Raw genomic sequence first — 27,377 nt, forward strand, 5'->3', positions numbered from 1 at the left:
TGAATACTTCGCTGCGCGTGTTCGAAAAAAGCTTGTGCACTCACCGCTGCACTGTCTTTGTTCAATTTTTGCCGAAATATTGTATTTCGGCGTCTAATTCGTTTAGTGTAACACTTGGAGCAAATAATTGCCGCGTGTTGAAGAAAAGAATGCAAATTTTCCTGCGCTTTTGGGGCTGCGAAGTTCTTGCGCAACGGCGCAAGCATAAACTTGTGTCGGCGCCTGTCGTCAGCTACAAAAAGCAGCGTTTCAGGTAGGGTTGTCGCGTGTTACCCGCTCCTGGAACAGGCAAACACGCGCAGCGAATTATTTCCCGCCCTGTACAGCCTTGAAGCATTGAAAGCAGCATTGAATTAGATGGCTCTTTCATGATTTCAAAGATGTTCCCAGCACTTGTATTTCTTTTTGTTACAGGTTATTCTCTGCGCATTCACATTTTTTCCCATGTACATATGGGTGCGATTCAAAAGTGACCCGCATCAAAGGGAATACGGTGAAGGTAAGCGTGAGAGGGGCTGCTACGCCACAGTGAAGCAAAAGTAAAAAAAAAAATCTAATGCCGTGGTTTCTTTACGAGTAGCTTCCTATTGGGCAGCACAGCGCCGCTTCTGTGTCAGCCTGTGTGTTGAGCGCTAGTGACGAAAAGGAAAGCACGGATAAAACGAGCGCTAACTCTGAATTGGTATTTCTATTTAAATGCACTGTAATTCACAGAGAACCTCTCATTCAAACCATGTGTGTTGTGCAGCTCATGAAATGAATAAGTGCCAACTCAACATTCAGTTTTGCTGCTGCTTTCAATGAATGGCGTATTGGTATGAATGGCAAGATAGAATCGTGGTGTTCACAACGCAAAACGTAGACGGGACACGAGAAGACGACACCACAAGCGCTGTCGACACATTCAAAAGGGCCCGAGGTACAAGAACAGCGCTTGTGGTGTCGTCTTTTCGTTCTCCTGTGAACACAACGATAGAAACCCAACAAGCCCTGGCTGATATTCTAAAGATAGAGTAATTGGGAAGCGAATTAATAGTGCCAAGCAGGTGCATTTCAGGCCAGTGTTAGCGTTACTTTTAAGGCTTCAAGTGCTCTTTTTCTTGTTTTCTTTCAGAGGAAGAATGCGAAAGAGACTACGGCTTCTCCAAAAGCGCTACAGAGAACGTGTAAGTGTGCTAAAACGAATTAACACTTGGCTTTGTTAGCAGCAGAAGGTGTTTCGAGAAAGCCTCTATTAGTGTCTTTGTCTACGTTCCCAAAGGGAGTGGAGTTACGCTTACCGTTTCCTTTACCCGCTCGCACCGCTACACGCTGTCTACCATCGCACGGTTTAAAATGACGTCAAATGTTCGCCTGGCTGCAGAGATGCCACCTTCAATGCCGATATTTCGTAACCCTCAATGCCATCAACATCACAATTGGCCGCATGCGTAACACGGGTGTCTTAACATACAATACAATATATTTTATTAACTCTTTCAAGGTTACATCAGCAACAAAGGAGAGAGGACGCAAGGCAAAAAGCTGCGTTCTTGCAGCTTGAGAGCCACCCTGCGCCCTCTGCCGGGGTGCATAGCCCAGCAGCTGATCACAACAGCAGTGGAAAAGCGCACTCACAAACACAAAAGAAATACAGCCACAAAAATATCTACATCTGACATTTCCGTAAAGTTATGCCTCTACTATCACATGGACTTTATTAGACAAAGACTACTCCACATATTCTATGCAAAGGAAACTCATTTACAGTAACCCGAGATACAATGCAAGTAAAATGAAAGTACATGAAGCTATATGTATGTATGCATATGCATGAATGATTCCTGTTCTATTTATTTGCGCCCACTATATTTTCTCCCTTCCTCTTATTCTCTCCTTTAGGAATCATGGTTGTCAAATTACGCTTTCAATTACCCAGTAATTATCTGCCAATTTTTGTTGGCTTCTTCCTTCATTGCGTTACTCCTTTCCTGCTTTTTCGGACGACCTCATAATTATGGTACCCCAGAAGTGCTTCACTTAACTTCAGCTTATCACCTTAAGCACCCCCAATATGGGAATATTACATAAGGGGTGGGTACAGGTATAAGTATTCCCATATACAACAAAATATTGGTTAAAGATGGCGCTTACACATTCAGAAAGTATAGATGGACAAGTGGTTGCGGTGACGTCGTGCAGGTCATTCCACTGTATGGCTAAACGAGGAAAGAATGATGCAGCAAACTCTGTAGCATGAGTAAGTGGACGGGCAGCCACTTGCAGGGGATGACCAATGCGGAGTGAGATGCCTGCCAGAGGTCTGATGTAGGGCGGATGACGAATTGAGCTGAAAAAAAAAGAACTAATGGAACAAACACATACTGGCTGTTCGACACGACGACAAGCAAATTGGTTACACCGGATTTTGCTTTTAAAGATGATATACTGGTATTGTATGAATAGCACGAATGAATTAATCTAGTGGCTAGATTCTATATTGATCAGATAGATATGGCTAGGGCTATGGATGGGAGATGCACATTCTAGTTTTGTTCGTACCAGGGACGTATGTTCGAGAATTTTTACATTTGTTGGTGCGTAGCAGAAGTGCCGTTTTAAAGACCAAGGCTTTTGTTAGCTAATCATAGGATGCTTGTGGCATGCGTATTCAAGGTTAGGTGTTCGCAGAAGGTTACGCCCAGTAAGAATTGGTTAATTCTACTGTGACACAAGCGAGTAAGTAAGAGAAAGAAAGGAGGTTGTGTCTGCGATTAAATCACACATGTTTGCATTTTGCACCGGTAAGTTCCATGAGCCACTAGATGCACCAGTCTTGTACACAGTTTAAGTCGTTTTGGAGACCTAGCTGGTCAGATGTGTTAGTAACTGTGCGGTTCACAACGCACTCATCGGCGAACATGCTGTTGTTACAAGAAACATGTACGGGTAAGTCGTTTATATATATATATATATATATATATATATATATATATATATATATAAAGGGGGGTACATGCACAGGTCCTTAAGAGATGCCTCATGTTATTGGGAGGCGATTAGAAGAGTGGCTACTAACATAGACGCATTGAGAGCGGTGTGCTAAAAATTCTTTAATACATTGTAATACTATAGCGTGCAAATATAACTGGGAAAGTTTTAGTAGTAGATGTTTGTGAGGTATGTTGTAAAAAGGCTTAGCAAAGTCCAGAAAGATTTTGTCAGTTTGAAGTGAGAGTCAGATAATGCACATAATGAATGACAATGGTAAATTGCGTTTCCCAGGGCAAGACTACGAAACGCGTGCTGAGAAGCTTTAAAAAAATGGTTCGTGTCAAGAAAATTCATCCTGTGAGAATAAATGACATGTTCCATGATTTCGCATGGCACACTAGTGAAGGAAATGGGACGGTAATTAAGAGGTGATCTTTTCTTACCTGATTTGAACAGTGGAATGACCTTTCCGACTTGCTGGTCGCTGGGTATGTTACCTGTGGGAAGTGATTACGCGAAGTTTAAGTACGCCGTGGAGACATGCGGACTATATTTTAAGAGCTTGGAAGTTGTTTCGTCCGTACCCGACGGGGATGAAAGCTCAGTATTTGCGATACTACAGGCGATTTCATGTGTCAAAATGTGTTTGATGGTATTGGTGATATCAAATTAGCAGTTACGACATGCAGCGGTATCTGAAATTTCTTAGGGAAAACGGATGAGAATGCGGTGTTAAATATGTTCACGCATTCAACGTCACTAACCTCTTGTCCAAGTGCATTGGTAAGAGTGATATTGCGTGTTTGTTGAGCGCTTGGTATTTGCTAAAATTTTCGCGAAGGGTTGGTTAATATCGCCGACAGGTCTGTTACAAAAAATGTGCGTTTCGCGCTGCGAACGGATTGCAGATACGTATCCTCAGCCGCATAATTCCTGCTCCATGCGTATACGCTTGGGTTGAATTTTGCTGCGTGGAATAGGTGTTTTAGTCGTTTTCAAGAGCTTTTAAAGTCGAGGAGGGTCATGGCTTGTTATCGTTGGCGCGAAATGTTAGGCGGGAATAAATTCGGTTACTAGTTGTGCCAATTTAGTTTTGAAAGTTAGCCAGTAAACTTAACAGACCGGTCGCCAAAGCCTGTTGTAACATTTGGAAAAAAAAGCCTGCAGTTGATTATTGATGGCTGCGTAATTACTTCTGTCATATAAGCGATTAGTGTTGTGGCAAGTTTGGTATTGTTCCGGTACAAAGCTGAAGGTGGCATGCAAGAATTTATGATCCCTGGTTTTGCGGAAATATGTAGGGAATGATAAACTTTCGGGATGATTAGTTAGTACCATGTTCAGAATTTTAGAAGCGTCAAGTGAGATGCATGTCGTTTACTATGCTGCATGTTTAATAGTTGTTACGTTCCGCTTCTCCTTCACCCTGAGATCATCTTAGTGCACATTTAAGTAGGTGTGTTTCTATCACGTATTCACCCTAGTTTTTACATTCTTTGGCTGTGGTCATGACCTGCAATTAAACTGATAACACATCATTAGGCGTATCTTCAATAGAGACCGCAATGGTCTATTTTTCTTATCTAAAATAGAGGCGAAGACATGTCGTTTCATTGCCACACATATTCGGAAATATCTGTAAATATCGCATTCGCAGCTAGATATTTCGCCTCCACACGTTAGCCCAGGGACCTTCTCTGGCGCCTTTTGTCCTTGATGGATGTAAATGAAGACCTAATTCACTGTTGTTCTACTAATCTTTTTATGTATATTGTAAATGGTTAACAATGGAGATAGGAAACACTTGCATCATGCCTCGGTGAATTTGCAATAGCTATTTGCTTTTATGGCTTTCCTGTACAACTCGTACGGTGTTGTCCTTATATTTCTCCATCAGCAGCTCAACGAAATCGTCTTCGATGCCTTCATCCTTTAGATCGTCCCATAGCAATTCCCTGTCTATGTTGTCGTGAACTCTCCTAATATCTAGAAGTGATATCCATAAAGGCATATTCTGATCTATTGAAATGCTACAAATATGTCCTCTCGGCGTCTACCGTGCCCGAGCGCATTCTGGTACGTTTTCCGCTAACACATTTTTTTTTTCATATGACTCGACAGGTATAATTTTATGGCTCTCATCTCCATTGAATGAATTCTAAGCACACACCATTTAGCCAGTACATGTGTAGCCTTGTAGAAGCATTATAAATAAGACCACACATTTCCTGAGTATAAAGCGGTATATATATTACAAGGTAAAAATATTGTGAGATTTGCTCGGAGCTTTGCTTTTTGAGCTACAATTTCTAACGAAAACAATAATCAAAACGATGTGCAAAACGAGAACAATATGAAAGCAGGAGCCAGCGTTTCCACAAGTGGACTTGTCTTCTGAGCACACACCATTCAGCACCATTTGAAGAAGACAAGTCCATTTGTCGAAACGTTGGCACCTGCTTTCACGTGGTTCTTGTTTTGCTCAATTTCGAGCGAAGTGTTTTCCCGACACCCACTCAAATACAGTGTCAACTCGACACAAACATAGAGTATCAGAATCGCAGGGATAAATTCAAAACTATCTGCAGTTCCAGCACTCGTCATGCATACGCTTTGCATCTTAGGTGCAGGTCATTTCTGTGGCTTTTCCTCCTATAAGCCTCTGGCCAATATTTGTGCTAATAATTTTTCAGGAAATGCGGCGGGTACGAGCCAGGTACTTAGGCTATGATTCAGAAAACTCCAGTCTTCTTACACTGCTTTTACTGTGTGATGTCTTAGCAGAGGACACGGTATGTTTGCTTTGTGCACTCGGTGACAGCCCCGGAGTAAAGTGGCGTTCGTGCCGTTGTCTAACTCGTAAATAATGTGTATTTTTACGCCGACCAATTACTTTCACTCAATAATGTTGGGTCACGGTGGCGGCGAACGTAATTCACTATGCACATCTCTCAGGAACTACGTGTCGTGGCACAAAAACAGAGAAAAGTTGTGGAGTGTTTGTTTGGTTGCAGCGTATATTGAGATTCCTAGGGTGCACCTAAGCGTAGCACCTCGGCACTTGTGTGTTATAGGAAGTTGAGCGTTAATTACAGAATCGTCGTTTGAATTTTCCGTTCAGAGACATCGGTCTTCGTTTTTCTCTCTTATTTGCCAGGGTTCCTATTCTGCGATAAAATACGCAATTACAAATGTGGGTTAGTATCCCAACACATTTCGTTTATGGGTAATTATCACGCTATTCTTATAACAGCAGGCTTTGATTAGCTCTTCGTCCTCCCTCCAAAAGAAAGGAAAGATAAAACAAAATCAGAAAGTGCCGTTCTGTTCACTGCAGTCGCAATTGTTGCACAAATCACCAAGCAGGTGATGTGGCGTTCTAACGGTTGACACTGTGTCCAAAGTTGCTTACTATGTGTGGCCCTCGGCAGGAAGGGCGACCGGTACGACTCGGGAGCCACAGCGGCGCAGGAAGGCACCTTTATCCGAATGAACCCAGGGCTTTACAAGATGGTGTACCTCATGTGGAGCGCTCCGATCACCAAGTTTTGGGTTCATCAGGTAAAAACCAGGGACTCTTCTTTTGTAACAAATCCAACAATTTAGAAATTTTAGTCGAAGCAGCAGTAGTGCGACATAGACAGTCTATAGTGTTTAGGGACGCGATGACAAAGATTACTTCAAATTTTGCAGCCTTTAAGGGCATTGATTTCTCGAAAAAAAAAAAAAAGAAACTCTTCGCACCCACCTGGTATGGCTATATCAAGAGCGCATTTCGTGAATAGCAGAGCCACGTCAAAAAGCTTCCGATTAAAACATCAAAGGACATCAGGCACACGATATTACGTCCGATAGTCAGGGCATGGTTTACGTAAGCGATTTTTGACTGGTTGCGTCAAAGTCACGACGATAGCAGCCATCGAAGGGATGTGGTTGCACGTTGATATTGTGAAAGAGCCAGTCATCAGGAAAGAGGCCAAAATAAATATTAAATGAGTTTTCTATCTTAACATAACGGAATCGTAATGAGGCGCGCCGTAGTTCGGGCCCAGTATTAATTTTAACCACTCAGGGTTGTTTACCCTAAGCCTAAGGCATTTAGCCGTCATCGAGCTGGGGACTCCACGGCCCGGATTTCATTTCGCACCTTCGTGCTTAGCTGCGCAATGCTACTGTCGCTAAGCCACCAGGACATATGATAAGAAGGTCAAGGTACTGTGTTTGGGTGGGTATATCTTTCATGAAGGCTCAATTTCTTCCAAAATGCGCCATTCGCGACTAGACAGGGAACCAATGAATCACGAGCGCTTACTATTTGTCGCAGGCCCGTGCAGTCAGAGTACACCATATGAATACTATGGTAAATATAAACTAGTATTTTCATACACTCTTAGTCAAGTCCTTAATAACGTCATCCGTATAAGCAGTATGTTCTTGGTTCAGCTAAGACTACCGCACATAAGCGTACTTTCAAACGAGAGCATGCGTGACAAAACACATCGACCGGCTGCACTCTGCTGTGTGCGGCCTTTGAGCAAACGCATCGTTCATCTGCAGACTTGCAAATTTGGCGTCCAAAAAGCTCGCTGAAGCGCCGAGAAAGCATTACAAAGCAAAAGTTACAATTAGCGATGAAGGAGATGCTGTGAGGGAGAAACAAAGGCGAAAGGCAAAAAGAGAGAACGAATAGACTAATAAAGAAGTCGTCGCCTCCGTGCGTAGCTTTGATGACGGAGGAGGAGGGAAGACTGCGCCGGCCGAGAAAGAGGAAAAACATTGCGTGAGCCGGTGGAAGGGGAGATTGGTTCCAGTGGCAATTATCCTCGTTTCTTTGCACCAGCGTCGTTATGCGACTGTGTACACGTTGTAAAATCATCTGGCAGCACCGCTGAACCCTCTCGGTGATCTCAATGACAACCCATTCCACCGATGTTACTAGAAATTGCAAGAATTCTGTGTAACTTAGACGACTCGTTCGAGTGCGGCGGCCATACGAGGACGATCAGCGGCGGCGGCCCTCCAAATGCGTTGGATAGTCGCGCTCAGGAGTGCGCGCTGTAGAGCCGTGAATCAGGGTCGATTTGGTAGGTCGATTTGTTCTTCGCATACGTTAAGCTTGCTAAATGCTTCATATCTGCTATTGCATTAAACTGAGGCAGCAGATAGCAAATCTCGGTGATTTAAAGATATGAACTTACAGAACGGCGCATTGAAGTTTGGGCGTGTGAACCAGCTATAACTGCACGCGTCGTTCCGTTTCGGTTGCCTCCAATTGCATTATTGCTGGCGGTATTTTTGCTTGCGTAGCCTGGGGCCCTATAACGTAAAACTATTCCAATATGTTTTTATTCCATTCTACTGACGTCAAACTTGCGTAACCACCGACGCAAGCATCGGGCGGTCACCCGCAGTGTTGTCCGAACAGACCAATCGAACGCTCTCCTCCTTCATAGGTGGTCACTTTTGTTTGCTTGAAAAGCGAATAACATTGTCTACACTGAACAGCTTGTCTTATCTAATTGGCTGACAAGACGCGAGGAGCATGCTGAAGTGGAGAGGAATTCGATAGGGCCGAGCCACTGCACCGGATAAAGAGGGTAGTGCTGGCGTATGCGATTGGTCCGGTTTCCCTTACATAGCTGGTGGTGGATGGTCGAAAATTGCGGCGGCATGCAACGGAAGCTTAAGAATGACGTTAAAACGGATCCTCAACAAAGAAGAGTTGGCAGAACGAGGTCGTTAAAGTGCCAAAAGTACTCGAGAACGTTACACAGACATGCAAAAAGTTTTATTATAAGCAAATAAAGTCATGATTTCCGGCAGTGGCGAGCAGCCAGTGCCTGAGCGATTGGCGGCAGCCATCTTTTATTCCTTTCGGTACGGGGCAGCCTTCGGCTATTCAGAAGGAAATTCAGTTTTGTTCGGCATAATAATGCATCTTTAACGCGTACAGGTCACTTTGACGTGGTGAGTTTTTGCTGTTTTGTGACGTCGCGTGAGAGGCAGGTTGGGTGGGTGCACGCCGAAAACTTTTCACCGATAGCCGAGGGTTAACGGCGAAAAGGCGTCGAATCAGAAATAACTAGTTTTCTTTTGTTCGGTCAAATCATGCATAATCATTGTGTACACGTCTTATCAGATGGGGAGCTGTCGCGGTTTTCGTGACGCCGCGTGACAGACAGGTGAAGTTGGGGTGGTCCAAAAAGTTTTTAGCCAATCGCGGAGGGCTAATTGCAGAATTGGAATAGAAATGCTTGGAATAGCTTTACGTTATAGCGCCCCAGATGTCCTTTCGTTGAAATTTCATGCGCGTATTTTCAAGAGGGCTTGCATTTTATTGAGCCGCTAGTAATCGCGTGTAGCGTTTTACCCATGGAATCTGCCGTTTTTTAATTCCCTTGATGGACTTTTAGAAGCGAACTCATTGCATTTCGTTTGTCGAATGACGGTTTCATTTTGAACACTTTTCTGGCGTGTTACGGGCTTTATTATGTGTAATGTGTGGATATGCGTGGGTCTCTGGCAATCCTCTTTATTTCGTCTAGTTCCCTAGAATTCAAAGCCCAATTTAGCTCCAAGTTTGCTTGATGCGAAAATAATCAGCAGCACTGAAGTGTCGGTTTGCGCAAGGAGCAGAATTGGCCACAATATATTTTGGAGAGGAGCAGTACATTCATTACTTGTGGAAGGGGGGAACTTCTTCGCCACTGGCAAAATTTCAACAGAGGGATATCTTACGTCAAGCTACCAGTTCCAAATTTTATTGCATACTGCAATTTGTTTTCTGCACAGGGTTAAAGCAGGCAGAGGTCGACACTAATGATGATGTTTTGCCAGCACGAAAGTGGGGTGGGACACAGAAAGAGACAAGTGCTTACAATATAGTTCGCATGAGAATGACATTGAAGCACTTGCACGCGCTGTAATATAACTACAGGTAGACAGCTATTCTAGAGCCCTGTCATTCATTTAGGCTGATTTGACAAAAGTGGGAAGCCACTGAGTTAGTTTAGGAGAGTGTAAATGAACACAAGTGCAGCTGAATGCCAGTAAGTCTAAGGGACATAAATGAGTGCCCCTGAGTGCCAGCTAACATTGTGGGCCCATTATTGCCTGAAAATGGGAAGAGTTATGACTGTGAAATAAACCATAAGCCCAAGCACATTGAGTTGACTTCGAAGAGGGTTCGCGCATGTGAAATGTGTTTGTGCAGAACGTGGAGAACGCAACTAAGCACATTTTGCTAGCTTCAGTTTCTTGCTCAGAGCATTACGTGTGTTCGTCTATTTTCAAGGCTTGAATAGTTTGTTAATACTGCATATGCGCTCATGGCATTCAGATTAAGTAGGGATGGACTTTGGTGCTAATAATGTACGTCGAATTTCAAATACAGTGCTGTAACTTCATAGGTGGGACACATTCGCATCTCCTCCACAATCTGTCATTAATTATGCACTTGGGAAGTCTGTGATATAGAGTGTACCGCTTTCTCTTGTAGTTCATCTAAACCTAGTTTTATAATGTTAGGATGGATAGCTGGGCATGTTGCTTGAGCATGATCTGATGTGAAAGACACAAACACGCCGACGCACAAAGAGAGCAGCACACATACAGGGCGCCTTAGTTACAACAATGTTTACTCTGGAAGAAACGCCGCCATTTTATACGATGAGCGCTATCACAGTTCATATGTGCATGTTCGCGTCCAGGTAATGCAGTTCTTTTTGCGATAACGAGATTAATGAAACATTCACGCACATATATCCTGCCTCAATGATCCTTTGGCCTCAATTACTGATACTTTCCTTCGTGATCTCGGACACGGGCCACTGCCTTGCTAAAAAAGAAGGGTGGTCATACTGCAGAGCCTTAAAAGCTTGCATGCGGCAGAAAGCAATGCTGTGACGATAGCTCGCTTGGCAGTGTTCTTCAAATTATGCGAAATGTGGTGTATGGAAGGCATGGTGACTACCCTTGTTTCTCGGGACATGGCACCTGGTCCAGTTGGCAGGTTCGCGGCTTCCTCGTTATTTTTTATGCTACGGGAACTAGCCCAATTTGTGGGTAGCCTGCCTGTTCTAGTCGTTAAATCTGCTTAAGGAAACTTTCCACAGTTCGATGCGCATTGGACATCTTGAAAACGTTGAGCAGGCACATGTTAAAAATGCAGCGTCTGAATAGATTGACTATAGCAGCTTGACTAGATTGTTTGTCGTTTTCTTCGCGCCTTTCACATCAGATCACTTTTGTATTGCTGACACGTGCTCCTAGTGGAAGGTGGAATTAGGCTAGGACGACAGGCAGGTTAGCCAGTGTAAATACAAGCGATATATTCTGTGCTCGGGAAAGCGTCTACAGCGACTGAAATGAAACAGGGGAGAGCCGAGATTTAAAATAAAGAGGAAAATAATGCGCGCCCATCAATGGGATGCAGCGCACAGCAGCAACAGCCCGCATGTCAAGTAGCAGGACAACGCAGGGGTGCTGTACACAGTCTGGGCAACGAAATGGTTCTCTGATCCAAGACGGTGCCATTAGGTGCAGTGTAATTTTGTTTTCTAGCCACACCACAATTAGGGCAGTCACATAAAAGACTTCAAATCGTTATCTTGCAATCTCAGACGTTTAGAATAACATTGAGACCTGTTTCGTGCATGATCACTACTTTATTAGCCTTGAAAAACTATTGAAGAAAACGTAACCCCAATAGGGGCAAGGTGAAACAGTTCCTGGAGTTGTCCAACACTGAGTGGAATTTATTTTTCCTTCCAGGTATAGCGACTGCCTAGATGTCGAGGAGACATCACTAAAATTATTCTGAACATATATGAAGCATAACTGATGTGTTTGTGACGACGAAGAAATTATGGCAAAATAAGATGCATACTTGAAAAGGCTTGCTTTCACTTGTTGGCAGTGCATACACAACAAACTTGTCTTGCATCGCTCTGCGTTCGGCCAAGCACTGCGATTTGTATACGGACTACACCGCAGGACAAGAGATTTTTAATGTTGCCTGGCTCCCAGAAGAGTTCTTCAATTCAAATACCAACATTTCCTTGCCGCGCCTTTTTTCTTTCATTTTCCATGCTTGTCCGGGATAGCTATATGTTGAGTAGCTGCGAGCATTCGCTGTCTAATTTCCTCATTAGATAACCTATCTATGGAAAATGCGACCTTACTGTAAGTTTGGAGCCTATATGTGTTTTGTTCATGATATTCTACATATCTGCTATTTTACATAATTTTGGTCATAGAGAAAACTCATCATAAAAGAAAGCGACGAACTGAGACGGCCAGCTTTCATTGGTTACATAGCATGAAGTTCATGCAAGTTCTTGCGTTAGGCATGTTTGACATTTTAAATGTTGTAGGCGCGAACATTGCCTACCTGCTTTTGTATGTCCTGTTGCAGCTTGGTGTTTAGTTTTTACTGGCAGAGCTTGGTATTTTAAGTTCTCACAGTGAAACACTGCTCTGCACATTGGTGCATTGTGAATATATAATTCTCTTTTGAAAAATGGGTAATGTGTCTAAGCCTGCATGAATGTACAACATGCTTTCAGATTGCATATATAGATGAAGTGGACATTGCGCTAGAGCATGGTTCAGGTGGATGAGAAAAAGATACGCTTTTAATTACTGTATATAGGCACAGTTGATATAAATAGAATGAAGGCAGAGGCACTCAACTAATATACATGATATCTAAACCCGAATTCAATCTCTCCTGCTATATAATTAATTACACAAGCGTGCAATCCATCTCGCCTGCTTGCAACCACTTCCTGGTACAGCTTACTTTGCCTGAAACACAGCGCAATAGCGTCGTGCCCGCCTAATACAGCGCGTCCACGTTAACACAGTCAGCATGCTTCTTTTAATATTCACATAACTAAAAGTAGTTTGTGCTTCAGTACGACTCGTCTTCTGTACGGAGAACATCTTGCATTGCAGATAGCACAACATGTTCATTGCGGTGGTACTGGTCGTACAAATGTAACAAAAGACAGAATGGGCAAATCGGGGTTTTTCCAGGTTCATTTTACGTCCAAGCCACCTAATTGCAAGGCTAGGCCTAGAGACGCCGTCGGGTACGATACGCGGGATAAATCGCGCCTGTTTAGGCATTTTCGAAAAGCTGAATTGTTAGCTTACAGCGAAGCCATTTGCGGCTAGCCGGTTCCTCCATCCGTCCATAAGTGTGTCGCCTTTACGCCGAAAACTCCTCCGGGTGAACCTCACGCCCATGCGCGAAAAAAAAAGTTGCGGCGCTCACCCCGATTGTTATCGTATTGTCGACCATGTTATGACGCACGACCTCAATGGCCATATAGAATATGTAGGATGGGGGCGCTCCTTCGCTACCATTGGAGGGTAGAAAAGCATAATAAAACGGAATAGTGAACCCACCAATCGCCGACTTTAACGTCGACCTAGTGCGCCCCGATGCCAAGTGGATTATATTCTTCCTGATGGAATGGTTTGGAATTGAGTGCTACAAGGAAGTCGATGTGCCGACCACGCAACGCCGCTCGTGTATAGATTTACGCTTTGGCAAGGACTTGTCTAGCATAGAAATACAGCCGGTTGCGACGTACCACAGCTCTCACAAGGCTAAGGTCACTGTGGTAACAAATGAGCCAACTGTACGATAAAAATCACGTAATTACGTGCATGCGTCTTTATGTATTCAATGTAGCAATCCTATAGCAATAAATATGCATCAATATACTTGTCAACATAGGCATCGCAATACAGGTTTGCTGGCTGTCCTTCTTCACAGAGTAGAAGGGCACTAAATTTTTGACGACAGTCGCCACGGTAACCCGGTGGATTTAGCGCTGCGGCCCCGCCTGTCACATTTCGACTAAAATTCCAAAACTTTTTTGTCACCCTTTCGGCGCGCGGTAAATAACCCCAGGTGGTCGCATTTATTTGGAAGCTCTCCATTACTGCATCCCTCGTAATTCACAGCGGTCTTGGTATGCTAAGTCCTGCAATATTACTTCTTTAACTACGCTACATTCCTTACTTCCTTCCCTTCTTTTAACCTCGATGACACTGCAGGTAGGTCCACAGTAGCTGGTCGCTACGTCAACTGCGCCGTGCAAGTGAAGAGGTGAAAACAAACTAGTGTGTGCAAAGCAGTGAAGCTTCTAATATTGGCAAAACAGTTGCGGTAGGCCCACGAACGCAGATAGTGACGCGCCTAGCTGCTTCAAAACAAACACTGTGTCAATAAGTGCAACGGAGGCATAAAAGCTGCGTCCTGAAAGTATTTTTCTCGTACTCACAAAAGCTATACCTGTCAGTTTCACGTACAGGGCATCCTTGTTGCAGCCAGAGGAATTGGATAGAAATATTGGTCGGTTCAACGAACTTAGGCATGCCGGCAGAACCTCTCTCCGCAATCTTACCCTTTTTAGCCTTTCCGCCCCACTTGACAGCTGATGAAAGCTGTGATCGCATAATGCTACTCATTTAAGTACATCTTTACTATCACCAGCCCCAAGAGCATCGGCAACAGCTACACACGTATACCACGCACGATCGCGGTCATTAATGAATCGATTTAAATAGATAGCCTCGGAAGCACAAATGTGTGTAAAAATAGCTATGCGAGTCCTTTGTCTAAGCCTCTTCTCTGTACTCGTCTTGTGCACAGCAAGCTGCATTCTGCACTTCTAATAATAAATTATTGATTCTGATTCTGATTCTGATTCTTAGTGACCGTTGCGTCAGCGTAGAAGTGGTGTAGTGGTTAATGTGTTTCGTTGCCACGTGATGTACCCGGATTGAATTCCCAGTGCGTCTATATTTGCGTGATGAGTGTTACCGATTCCCTATAATGTGGTTCTGAACTATGTGCACGAAAGCGCGCGTAAACCGACTCTGGAGTGGCACCTGCCTTTAAAAAAATTTTCTTTTCATGAAAAATGCTCATTGCGCTGTGTAAGGAGAAAATTTATATAGTCCAAGCCCGTCCTACTTCCCTTACGCGAGGGCTCCTGCGATAGACTTACGCGCGCCGCTACTCCATTACATTTCCGGAGGTATTGTGACGTAATAGTGTCAGTGAAAAATGCAGCAGCAAGGCTGAGAATGACGAAACTAACTTTTATTGGGCAAACTGGTGCCCACGAAAGCAAGTTACACTCAAAGCACAGCGATAACGGCGAATAGTGTCGGCAAACGTCGAACTCTGATTTGCGTGGCAAGTCATCGAAGGTTCCAGAGTAATCGCTGGTGTACCCGTCTCTTCGAGAAATTTCTACACCATGCGCGTGGCGCATACAAGCAATCAGATTACAGAAGGTTACACAGCGGATAGTACCTTCGATTACGTTCGAGAAACTTCCGGTACACTCATGCGTGTTCTGCGCGGAGCGATAAGATATTTTACATGGTGAAACGCGGTCACCTCATAAAAAGTACACTTGTGAGTATGTGCCGTTTGTTATTGTGGGCCAATCCCCAACATCCTGAAATAATCTGATGGTCATGCTAGTTCCTTTACGCCACGGGTAATGCAAATGAGTGGTAATTCCCGTCGGTATCTACAATCTAAAATATGGGCCGATCTCTAATATTTTGAGATGAGAAAACTTAAATGGTCTGAAGCTCCTCCTACTTACGTACGTGCGTAACGTACGTAGGCTCCATTTCATTCCCGTGGGTGTGCGAAGTCTAAAAATCTGGGCCGATCTCGAAGATTGTGAAATAAGCTAATTTAAGCAGTCTGAAAGTCCCCGTACTTACCTACTGCGATGGGTAATGCGATGGAATAGAGTGGCGTGCACAGCGACTCCGCCCCATTCCCGTGGTTGTTGCAGTTTAAAGATGTGGGCCGGTTTTGATGATTGTGAAAGAAGCAAACATAAGTAGTGTGAAGATCCTTCTACTTCCCTCACGCCATATTCTGATGCGATAGTGAGGTGCGTAGGGACTGCGCACCATTGCTGCGGGCATTTGAAGTGTAAAAATGTGGGCCGATCTTGAATATTGTTACAGAAGGAAATTTAAGTAGTCTGAGTGTCCCCGTAATTACGTTAAACAAAAATCACTAAAGCTCTTGTTTCGTTTTAAAAATGTTTATAATTGTTTCTATGAGTGTGATTCTGTATCGCTCAGGTCAGTTTGTGCCTTACAGATTGTTTCGAATTTCTTACTACATTTCTGAATACGTTTTTGCAGATATTCTACATTATCTTTTTGGGCACAATGAATGTAGCTGCCCTCTGGCCTTCCTGCGGAAATAGGACGCTCGATACTTTGTGCGTGGTGTGGATATTTCTTATCGGCATGGAGATTCTGGACCGCACCTGTCGTTTGTATCTCGTAAGTTGCCAATTTTACACGAAGAATGGAATGTTTGGCCTAGCATTCACTGGTCCGCATGAAGGATAACCATCGTTCTTTTTTTTAAATGAGCCCTTTTCTTTTTTCAGACGAACGCGAATGTTCCTCTGCTTTCAAAGTTTCTTGAAGTCTTCATGATAACATTTTTCGGAGTCTCGTACATGACTTCTCGACTCTTCGGAGCAGGCCCATTCAAGGATCCGTACACGGGAAAAGTGCTCGTTTGTGTGGCACTTCTCTACTTTTACTACCGCCAGACGCTTATCTACTTGCCTATATCACCTCAAGTTGGCCCGCTTCTGTACTCTATAAAGCTGATGGTGAGCTTCTCTTTAATCATTCTTGAACGTAACGCATATACTCATACTTAAGATTAGAGGTGGTCTGAAGCATGCACCCCTTTTTCTGTTGCCTCTCACGCTGGCTTATTTGCTTGCGGCACACACTTGTCATATTTGCTGCCTCCGCCTTCCTTGTTTCTGAGCATCGGAGATGAGACGCCATATAAATTTAGAAAACGACACTTTGCCTACGGTGTACCCCATATTCGCTTGTGTAAGGCCCACCACTGGAAATGCTCACGCCCTTACTTTGGAGCGCAAAAATTTTGAAAGAAGTATTATTTCACTAAGCGTTGCGTCCGTAGTGCTGCCTTGGTTGGTTTATTTTCACAAACCGATGCTAGATGGCACTGGTTCTTCTGCCCCCGATGAGATTATCCTGCCCGTATAACCTTGTACGTAACTATGAATCGGCACCTAACGGCAACTTTGGTCGCTGAGTCCGACAGATGCGGGAAATTCGCCCTTAAGAGGTTTAAACCTGTCCACCTCACCGTCGATCTGGCGTCAGATCGTTTGCACAGGCTGCACCAACGGCCACGTCCACGAGTGATCAGCCGGCAAGTAATGGGAGCATCTACCATAAGTTGGCTGACTGTACGGAACGGTGTAACGGCTCGGTGTGGATATAAAACTAACAAAGCTCTAGCCCAATTTAACATAGTAAAGCCTAAACTGACCATGGCGATAATCAAGCTCGTGAGGTGTTGCTACTTCGCCACGACCAGTGACGTTCATCGGGCAACACGGATGAGCGCTCAATACTCATGTGATGTGAGGCACCTCTAAATTTCATGTAAACATTCTCTAAACCAATTACCTGCGCTGCTGGCGCTCTAACAAAACGGCAAAACAGATTTTACCATCACAGTTCACTTTTTTTGTATTGCCCGATAAGTGTACGTCGTGTGAGGCCAATACTAAATACACATTCCTAAAAAAGGAAGTGTCCACCTCAAACTACTAAGTAAGACATACAGGCAGCAATTTAGAATGGCACTGACGCAATAAAGTCGGTAGAACTTGGGATGCAGAACACCGCTTCTATGTGATGAACGCTCGTAAGAGGTCCGGAGCTCAATTTTAACACCTCGATCGCTCCTCCCGAACCAGCTCGCGACAAGACACGAAACACCAGTGACATAAGTGGGTCGACTTGGATTTGACATGCACGTCATCATTTATTTCTTCCACCTCATTTCCAAAACACTGACAGCGAAGGAAAAAAAAGCGGGGGAGAGGGCGAATGAGCAAGAACCTGTCTCAAGGGTTGCCCCTTATCTCATAGCGTTTGCGCGAACCTCGTAGGAGAATTAGCGCACGGCGAAACGCGTGAGCTCGCGAAACATTTCCCCTGGTTAGAACACACCGTTCTTCGAAATGTAGTCGGGCAAAGTGGCGACTGGTTCTCGACAACGTGCAGCGCAAGGTCACATGAAGATGATTACGGTTAAATATGCGACGGCCTGACCAGCGTACACGCCACGCCGCATTGAGGTACCCAGCGCCAAGAGGACGCATAGCGCCCGTACTAAGTCTCCGATGACCATGGGGCATTTAATTCGGGTTCGCTCCGGCTGCATGCGAGGCAGCGAGTGTTTCAGCTTCCGGAGCTAAGACACTTTCACTTGCCCCGCCGCACGTCATGCTTGCTTTAGACACAGAAACGGATACACCTCTGTCGCATTCGACTCCTCGCCGCCAGATCGTCAATGATGCAAATTTAGTTCTTCTATAGCTAGATCATGCCACATTATGCCTCAGCTACCTGCCTACAATTTGGTTATTCAGGCATCATTAACACACTATCGAAGGAGGAGGGGGGCATTGTATAGAGAGAAGCAATGATCAAACGAAAATCAAGCAGTAAGCTGTATAATAACCTAGCTGCAGCAAAACAAAGCTCCGCGAAGTGCATTGTAAGGCACTAAATAACGATGTAGACCAAAATACGGCTCTCCCGGAAATCTCATTAACTTTATGCAGCCTTTAAGAAAGTAGTGCTTCCTTAAAAAAATTGTGGAAACAGAATATCAAGCAAAATGTCAACCAGGAGCGCCACTAGGGAGCACTCACGGATGAACACAAGAACAAAAAAGGTTTTGTCCTAGTGTTACAAAACAGACAGCAAATGAATTAACGGACGTTGAACAAAAGGGAAAGAGGAAAACGATGTAAAATAAGTTGAAATTTTCCATCAGAACAATTGATATCCTTAAAAAAAGCAATAGCTTCCGAAAAAGAAAATATGCCACGATCGGTATTACACGGCCTATATGGATTACATTCCAGTTATTCAGTGCAACAATTAAGGAGTGGTGACTGACAGAATTGGTTCGTTCGGGCGTAAATTGGCTGCACTTAGAAGCATCATCTTTCCGTGGGTTGACTCCATGAGCTGAATTCGTACTGATGGTAGCAAATGTTAGGAGAGAGAGATACAAAGTTCACTGATATACCAAGATTACTGCCTGACCGATGGCCTGTCATGTTGTTGCAGACGCTGCGTGATAATTATGATATACACACTGATCACAGAAACACGCGAACAACACATACAATCATAAACACACGCAAGACCACGTTAGATATTTACCGAGCTTCCTTAGGGCTTGTTCCCCTAAGAAGACCCCTCAGGTCGCAAGCCTGCATGAAAAGGCGCCTGATGTCCATGACGACTTGTTGATGCATGCCTGGCGACTTTAGAGATTGGAATGCTGCTCACGAGTCGGTGAAATTAACCCAAGGCTCTTTGCTTTATGTTGTAAACAAAAGCTGCCCGAAGTTCCACTAATTTAGCGGGACTATCGAAGTGGTGACTGAGAGTGACAGGGAGGATGAGACTCGCAGGCGGAATTCACGCACCAATGGCTAATGACGCAAGTGTAAATAGGGTAAAGGAGCCTTGAATGTTGTGTGAGAATGACCAAGCCTATATAAAAATAATGCCAGCTTCAGAAGGGTTTGATTCTCTGAGGAAGGTAACACGATTTCATTGCACTTAGAGGTAAAGTTCGTGAGAAAGTTTTGTAATGAACCGAGTAACTTGCTTTGAAGGAGCTAGAATTCTCAAGAAGAGTACGCATTTGGGCTGGTTGGTTCATGATTAGGAGCAGTAAGCAGCGCTAAACGACAGGACAAAGAGAGGGACAGAGACGACAGCGCTGACTAACAACCAAGGGTATTTATTCTTTTAGTCAGCCTATATATACTCCACCGCTATCTGAAAGCACAAAAATTGCAAATAATGCGACAGAAACGCAATCTCCTTTGGAAGGATATAAATGGACGGAAGGCTTAATCACGCTTCGCCACTATTATGAATGTGGAAAGCTTCTTAAATAACACGTGCGTGGTCACTGCGGTATTTTGACAGATAGGCCACATCTTTAAAAGACGGCTTGCAGCCGCATTCATTGCAATGCAGGTATAATTTATTATCTCTAGCTCGATTTTGATCTTTGAGTGTTCACGCACGCGCTCAATGATGCACCGCACCGTTTGACCGATATAAAAACGCTTGCATTAAGAGGAATCTTCGGAACCACACAGTGACAACGGTCAACAACAAACCTCTGCCTGCGCTGCTTTTACAACTTTTTGTTGTTCTCGGTCACCCAATTTACTTGATGGCCCAGGCTACCTATTTTATTTATTGCAGTGAACAGCAACCTTCCGCGTGCCCTGCTGACAACCTTTTTTGAGATTATACTCAACCTGGTGCATATATGGGATAACCGTAACCATTTTCCGTGAGCGATCGTAAGACTTAGTGGCTGCTAATTGTTTTCCTTTTAAGGCTTGTCCGGAGGCTTTCAGTGATGCTAGTTAAAAGCGGTAACGAGAAACCTGCGGGCTTCAGCCTGGCTACTTGCAATTCGAAGCTTCCGTCTACTTGATGATTACATGAGCTGATAAGGGCTGCTTTCATGCAAGATATAGCCATACCGTGTTTGACTATCTTTGAGTGCGCGGAGGAAAAGGGAAGAAGGCTCTTATGAGACCGAGGAGCATAAACCCAATATTATCGCTTGAGAACGATACCTGCAAGTCTAAGAAACGAAGCTTCTTGTGTGACGCATGCCGAGTGGTCAACTCAAGGGAATCTAAAACTATGCGGAACAATTCAAATATTATAACAGAAATAGGCTGCGCGTCAGTAGTGTTAGTACTGGAAAAAAATTTTAAAAGTCATCAACGTGTCGCATCATTTTTACAGTGCTCGTCTGGCTGAGCTCAGTTCTAAAATTGCGGACATAGCTGGCCAATAAAATGTCGCTAAGAACAGGGGCTATACATGAACCAATGCACACACACCTTTATTTCGTACAAAAAGCTTATGCTTCATGGAGATGAAAGTGGAAAGCATGTAAAATCTTAAGAGCGTTAATACCTGTCGACATTGACAACACATGCATTCTGAAACTTAAGAACATCGTATTTGCCGATGCAATGACCAACTTAATTTGTTAATTATATTGTTACGGGGATGTTCGAAGTATTGAAAGACTGCATTTAATATATGTATACAAGATGAGACAGGGTAGTCAGGATGCCTGAGCAACAACAAGAGGCAGCAACCGGTGTGTCGCGATTTTCCTCTCTCTTCTTTCATCCTTCCGTAACAGGACCCCCGAGTGGCTAAGCGCCGTCTCGGTGCATGGAAGGCCAAGTATTGCAGGCGAAGTATGGCTTCAGGCGCGAAACGTGCACGACGTCAACAGGCGTCAGACTTGTTGATGCATCAAACTGTAGCGGCGAAATCTCGTAATTTACGCCGTTACCTTGACGTAGCACTTCATAAGGCAATGTGTATCGGGAGAGAAGCTTCTGGGAAAGATCAACCCGATGACATGGTGGCAAAAGGAGCACCCAAGCACCTGCCGCGAACTTAACATCGCGATGGCACCCCTCATAGCGCTCTTTTTGTATACGCTGCGAGGCTAATAAACGAGATGGGGCGACTTGACGTGTCACGTGAGCACGATCGATGACTTCACGAGCGTACTCAGTTGCAACACGTGGCACAGAAGGGAGGATGGTGTCAACGGCAATGTGGTTTCACGACCATAAAAAAGATAAAACAGTGAATATCCTGCGGTGTCATATCGGGACGAGGTATACGTGAACGTCACGTAAGCCAGCATGGCGTCCCAGTCGCGGTGATCGTTGGAGACGTACATCGACAGCATCACTGTGAATAATCGGTTGAGACGTTCCGTAAGGCAATTCGTTTGTGGGTGGTAGGCGGTGAACAGCTTGTGCTCCGTGGCACAAGAGCAGAAGAGGTCATCAACAACTCGAACCAAGAACGAGTGGCCACGGTCTGTAAGTAACTGTCCAGGTGCACAGTGGGGGAGAATGACGTCGTGTAGGAGAAATTTGGCGGCGTCTGTTGCGCAACTTGTGTTGAGCGCCTTTGTTATCACGTAGCGTGTCGCGTAATCAGTAGCGACGGCAATCTATTTATTCGCTCTAGTCGTCGTCGGAAAAGGGCCAAGCAGGTCAAGGCCTACGCGAAAGAATGGTTCATAGGGAACTTCAGTTGGATGGAGTCGTCCGGCAGATGGCAAGGCAGGTTTCTTCCGGGGCTGGCACGATTCGCAAGTTGCGACATAACAACGCACGGAGTGGTAGAGACGCGGCCAGAAGCACTGGCATCGTACACGGTCATGTGTAAGCAAAACTACCAGATGGCCTGCCGTCGGTGCATCGTGAAGTTGTTCGAGAACGACGGATTGCAGATGACAAGGGAGCACAAGAAGCAACTGAAGGCCGTCAGGGTTGATATCGCGGTGGTAGAAGATGCCGTTGTGCAGCACGAACATGGGGCACGTGCCGTCGGTGCTACCAGATTGCACTCTCGTGATGATGGACTGTAAGGATGGGTCGCGTTGTTGTCCAGCGCGCATGTCGGTCATGTCTGTCAAAACCATCACGCAGGTCACCGGAACATGCGCAGCAGGATCGGGAGGATCCGATTGGTGACGAGAGAGGCAGTCAGCGTCCTTGTGCAGACGTGTAGACTTATAGTTGACAATAAATGAAAATTCCTGGAGCCGCAAAGCCCAGCGACCAAGCCATCCTGTCGGGTCCCGGAGGGAAGACAGCCAGCACAGTGCGTGGTGGTCTGTAACGACTGAAAACCTGCGCCCATACAAATATGGCCGGAGCGTGGCGACAGTCCAAACTAAAGGCAAGCAGTCCCGCTCGGTGATGGAGTAATTTCTCTCAGTAGGTGATAGCAAGCGGCTCTCGTAAGCTATCACGCACTCGGCGCCATGCTGCTGTTGGGCGAGAATAGCGCCGATGCCATGGCCCCTTGCGTCAGTGTGGGCTTCGGTTGGTGCAGATGGATCAAAGTGGGCAAGTATTCGAGGAGTGGTCAGAAACCGGATGAAAGTGGCGAACGCGTGAGCCTGCTTGAGGCCCCATGAGAAAGGCGTGTTCTTCTTTAGAAGTTCTGTCGAAGGCCGAGCAACGTAAGCGAAGTTTTTGACGAAACGGCGAAAGTAAGAACACAGGCCGACGAAGCAGCGCACGTCAGAAGCAGAACGTGGCACAGGGAAACTGCGTACGGCGCGAACTCTTTCCGGATCTGGTTGGACACCGGATGCGTCAACGAGGTGTCCCACACGGTAATCTGAAGACGCCTGAATTGACACTTCGTTGAGTTCAGTTGAAGCCTGACTTTTCGAAAGACCGCAACAATCGCAGCGAGTCGGGTAAGGTGGCTGCCAAACGGGGGCGAAAAAACAATAACGTCTTCAATGTAACAGAGACAGGTGGTCCGTCTATAGCCACGCAGAAGAGAGTCCATCATGCGTTCAAATGTCGCAAGAAAATTGTATAGGCCAAATGGCATGTCTTGGAACTGATATAAGCCATCTGGCGTGATGCAGGCCGTCTTCTTGCGTTCCATTTTGTTAGCTGAAATCTGCCAATAGCCGGATCGAAGATCGATGGACGTGAAGTATTTAGCTCCGTGCAAGCAGTCCAAGGTTGCATTGATGCGTGGTGGCGGGTAGACCGGGTGATCTTGTTTAAGTGGCGATAATCGACGAAAATAAGCCAGGTACCATCTTCCTTTTTCACAAGGACGACAGGCGAAGCCCAAGGGCTGGCTGATGGCTCGATGAGCCCTTGATGGTGCAAAGTCCACTTCTGATTGAATGACTCGACGTTCAGCATGCGATACACGATAGGGACGCCGACGAATTGAATTCGTGTGTCCAGTGTTTATACGATGGTGAACAGCAGATGTTGGGCCTAACGGCCTATCGCCGAAATCAAAGATGTCTCGGTACGATTCGAGGAGGAGACGTATGTCCGGGGCCTGTGCAGATGTGAGGTTAGGTGCAATCATCTTCGCGAATTCATCCGTTAGTGAACCAGGGCTGTAAGCTGCAATTGGTGCTAAGAAACCACTCTCGTCATTCAGACTTCCAATGTCAAATTCGAAAGTATTAGAAGCGCTGGCCAAGAACGTGCCGGCTGGAAGCACTTGAGGGCACAGGCTGAAATTCAGAAGCGGAAGAACGACGTTGTTATTAGTAATCGTCACCAACGTATGCGGAAGAGCAGCGTTTCGGTTCAAAAGCACGTTGAGCACCGTCAGGAATCTGTGGCTGTGCAGTCAAAGCGGCGTAAGTGACTGCCTCAGGTCACAGACGTACATGATGGAGCTAGCGCAAGTATGGTGGGGTGGTGCTCGGAGCATCGACGACTTCAGGCAGTTCGAATTGAACAACGCCGGCTGCACCATCAGAGTGGAATGATTGGATAAATATTCCAATCCAAGGATAACGTCGTGAGGGTAGTTGTCGATCACAGCATATAGAAGAGAAATAGGGCGGCCGTCTATAGTTAAACGCGCAGTACACATTCCAAGAACCACCAGCACGCCGCCGTCAGCCACACGAAGCACTCGGGCAGCTGCTGGGGAGAAGACCTTCTTTGAACGTCTACGTGGCCTAGCACTCTTCACCGAACGTGGGCTCCAGTGTTTACGAGTGCTTGGACAGGTACTCCGTCTAATTTAACGTCACTTACACTTCTCTTTGTGGGCACAGACAGATTTCTTTCTGTAATAGGCAATGCAGCACCACCTCAGAGGGCTCCATTTCTTCGTTTGACGAAAAGGTGCGGTCAAAAGCCACAGGGGAGGAAATGCGACGCGATTGCGGCGAAAGGGAAGATGGGCGACGTGTTTGCGGTGAACAGACTGGTGTCTGCGCGGCGATGGTGAGCGACTGTACCACGTGTTCTTAGCAGAGTTGTCGGCGCTGTTAGACTCGGCGGTGGAAGGAACATTGCGGAAATTTCCATAAAAAAGGCTCAGGTTGGTCGACTCGCGAGGTGTTGAGGGCTATGAGTTGCGATAGTATCGGTCGACATGACCAATGCGGCGACAAGTGAAACATGTCGGCTGGCGATCCGCAGTTTTCCACTCAGTCCGGTTGCGATAACGCGGAGAGAAGCGTCGGGTTGGAGCGAAAATTGTAGAAGGGTGTTCGTTGGCTCTGGGGTTGGCGACAGCATAGACAGAATGTAGGCCATTGTTTTCAAGTTCCTTGTGAACGATGTCTTGTACGACGGAAACTGAAAAAAAGGGGTAGCATCAGCGCTACGCAAACAGAAAGCTGCGGGCGCCGTCGCGTCCAGTTCACCCCGAACGATTCGCACCACGTTCTCTGATGGCGACGCATGCTGTTGTGCAGGCTGATCTTCACAACACTTCGTTGTGGCACTATTGGAAAGTATGGCGAATGGTTGCAAGACGCGTCGGCTTTTTGACTGCTTGAATGGTCGGCACTCTTTATTGATAGCATCAACAGTAGAGCAGCTTTTGCACATGAGCAGATTAAAGGCGTCGTCAGCAATGCCCCTAAGCACGTGCCCGACCTCCTCAAGTTGTGTCATGTCGTGATCAGCTTTACGACAAAGTGGCTGCACGTCCTGGATGTGGCAGACATATGACTCCGTGGAGATTGGGCAGGGGAAGGCAGTTCCGGGCTTTGAGGCAATATTACGGCCGGCTGGTTTGCCAGAGAGCTCTGTCGATTTCTCTTTGCATTGGTCCCAGCTGGTTAGCTCCTCTTCGTGGTTTTCGTACCACACCTTTTCCATGCCTCTTAAGTAGAACACCTGGTTAGCTAGGATAAGCGTAGGGTCCCATCTGTTGATTCAATTCACGCGTTCGTCCATAGCCACCCAATCTTCAACGCTGGCGCCATCGGTCCCGCAGAAAGTTCCAGGATCCTTGGGTTGCACAACCACAACTGAAGGTGACAGCGACGTAGCTGGCGACGGTGATGTTGGAGGCGGCAACGACGTTGATCCCGCGTGTTCACAGTCATTGATGGTGCGGACGGTGACACGACGTCCAATGCGGAGCTCTGTTTCCAGCCGTGATACCCCGCGCATCCCACCAATATGTTAGTGGGACATTGGGAGTATAGAAAGACTGTATCTACAATATATATAAAAGATGAGTCAGAGTAGTGAAGATGGCTAACCAACAACACGCAGCAGGCAGCGCCACACGATCTTCTTCCTCTCTTCTTTAATCCTTCCGTAACAGTATGGTTAATCAGGTGGGCTTGTAGAGGATACCAAGCTAACGACTCATGCTCCACCTTTAAACGCTTTAACGTAGTGTATGCTAACGGATTCGTATTCTGTTGGCACAGTAAAAGCTACGCTTTTGAAAACAAGTTCTCTACATACTCTGCCCACGGCGTCGTCTGCCTCGCTTTGTGGTGAAATATTCCATTAAAGTAATTCCTCAACATCTTATTTATTTGCGGAAGAACGCAAATAAAGTTTACTGTCTGTCTGTCTGTGGAGGAACGTTACAATGCAGCGGTGGCGTAGAGGTAGAGCATCGGCCTCGCGTGCAAGAGGGTCGTGGATCGAATACCGGTGCCGCAAAATTTTCCACCGGATCAAAAAAAAAAAAAATCCGCGTGTTGATAAATTGCATAAACAGGCCTGGAGTGCGACGTGTTCCCGGTGACCAGAACCGGTAACGCACTCGCTCACCAGAGCAGGATTGGCCGCCCTGGTGCAGTACTTGGCCACAACCTCCTATATGAAAACAACAAACTCCAGCCCTCGGTCCCCAGCAGCTGCGAAGCAACTGACCATGGCGGCGGTCACCCGAATACCGTGCTAAAAAGCGTGCACGTCCTGTGCTACCAGGGCTTAGCGGAGAGACGAGAACTAGGAATTGGATTCCCGATTAATAAGAATACAGCTGGTAACATAACGGAATTCTTTAGCATTAACGAGAGGGTGGCAGGTCTTGTTTAACTTAACAAGAGGTACAAATTGAAGGTCGTACAGGTCTACGCCCCTTCATTCAATCATGATGACCAGGAAGTCGAAAGCTTCTATGAAGCCTTGGAATCAGTGATGGGCAAAGTCAAAACAAGATACACTATACCATGGGCGACTTCAATGCCAGGGTAGGCAAGAGGCAGGCTGGAGACAAGTCATTGGGGAAATATGTCATAGGCTCTAGGAATAGTAGGAGAGAGTTATGTATAGAGTTTGCAGAACATAATAATATGCGGATAATGAGTACCTTCTTCCGCAAGTGGGATAGCCTAAAGTGGAGGTGGAGGAGCCCGAATGGCGAGACTAGAAATGAAATAGACCTTATACTCTGCGCTAACCCTGGCATCATACAAGTTCTGG

At 45.7% G+C, this 27,377-nt stretch overlaps 1 protein-coding gene across 1 annotated transcript in view; it reads left to right on the forward strand.

Moving 5' to 3' along the window:
• The window catches only part of LOC126538381 (transient receptor potential cation channel subfamily M member-like 2), a 385,593-nt gene that overhangs the window by 186,926 nt on the left and 171,290 nt on the right, over positions 1-27,377 (forward strand). Inside the window, exons 14-16 of the mRNA XM_072287697.1 lie at positions 415-499; positions 1,115-1,166; positions 6,405-6,534. Coding sequence (XP_072143798.1) covers positions 415-499; positions 1,115-1,166; positions 6,405-6,534 — 267 coding nt within the window. The remainder of the gene's footprint in view (positions 1-414; positions 500-1,114; positions 1,167-6,404; positions 6,535-27,377) is intronic.

Source organism: Dermacentor andersoni, chromosome 4 (assembly GCF_023375885.2).
Source record: "Dermacentor andersoni chromosome 4, qqDerAnde1_hic_scaffold, whole genome shotgun sequence".
Classification (NCBI taxonomy): Eukaryota; Metazoa; Arthropoda; class Arachnida; order Ixodida; family Ixodidae; genus Dermacentor; species Dermacentor andersoni.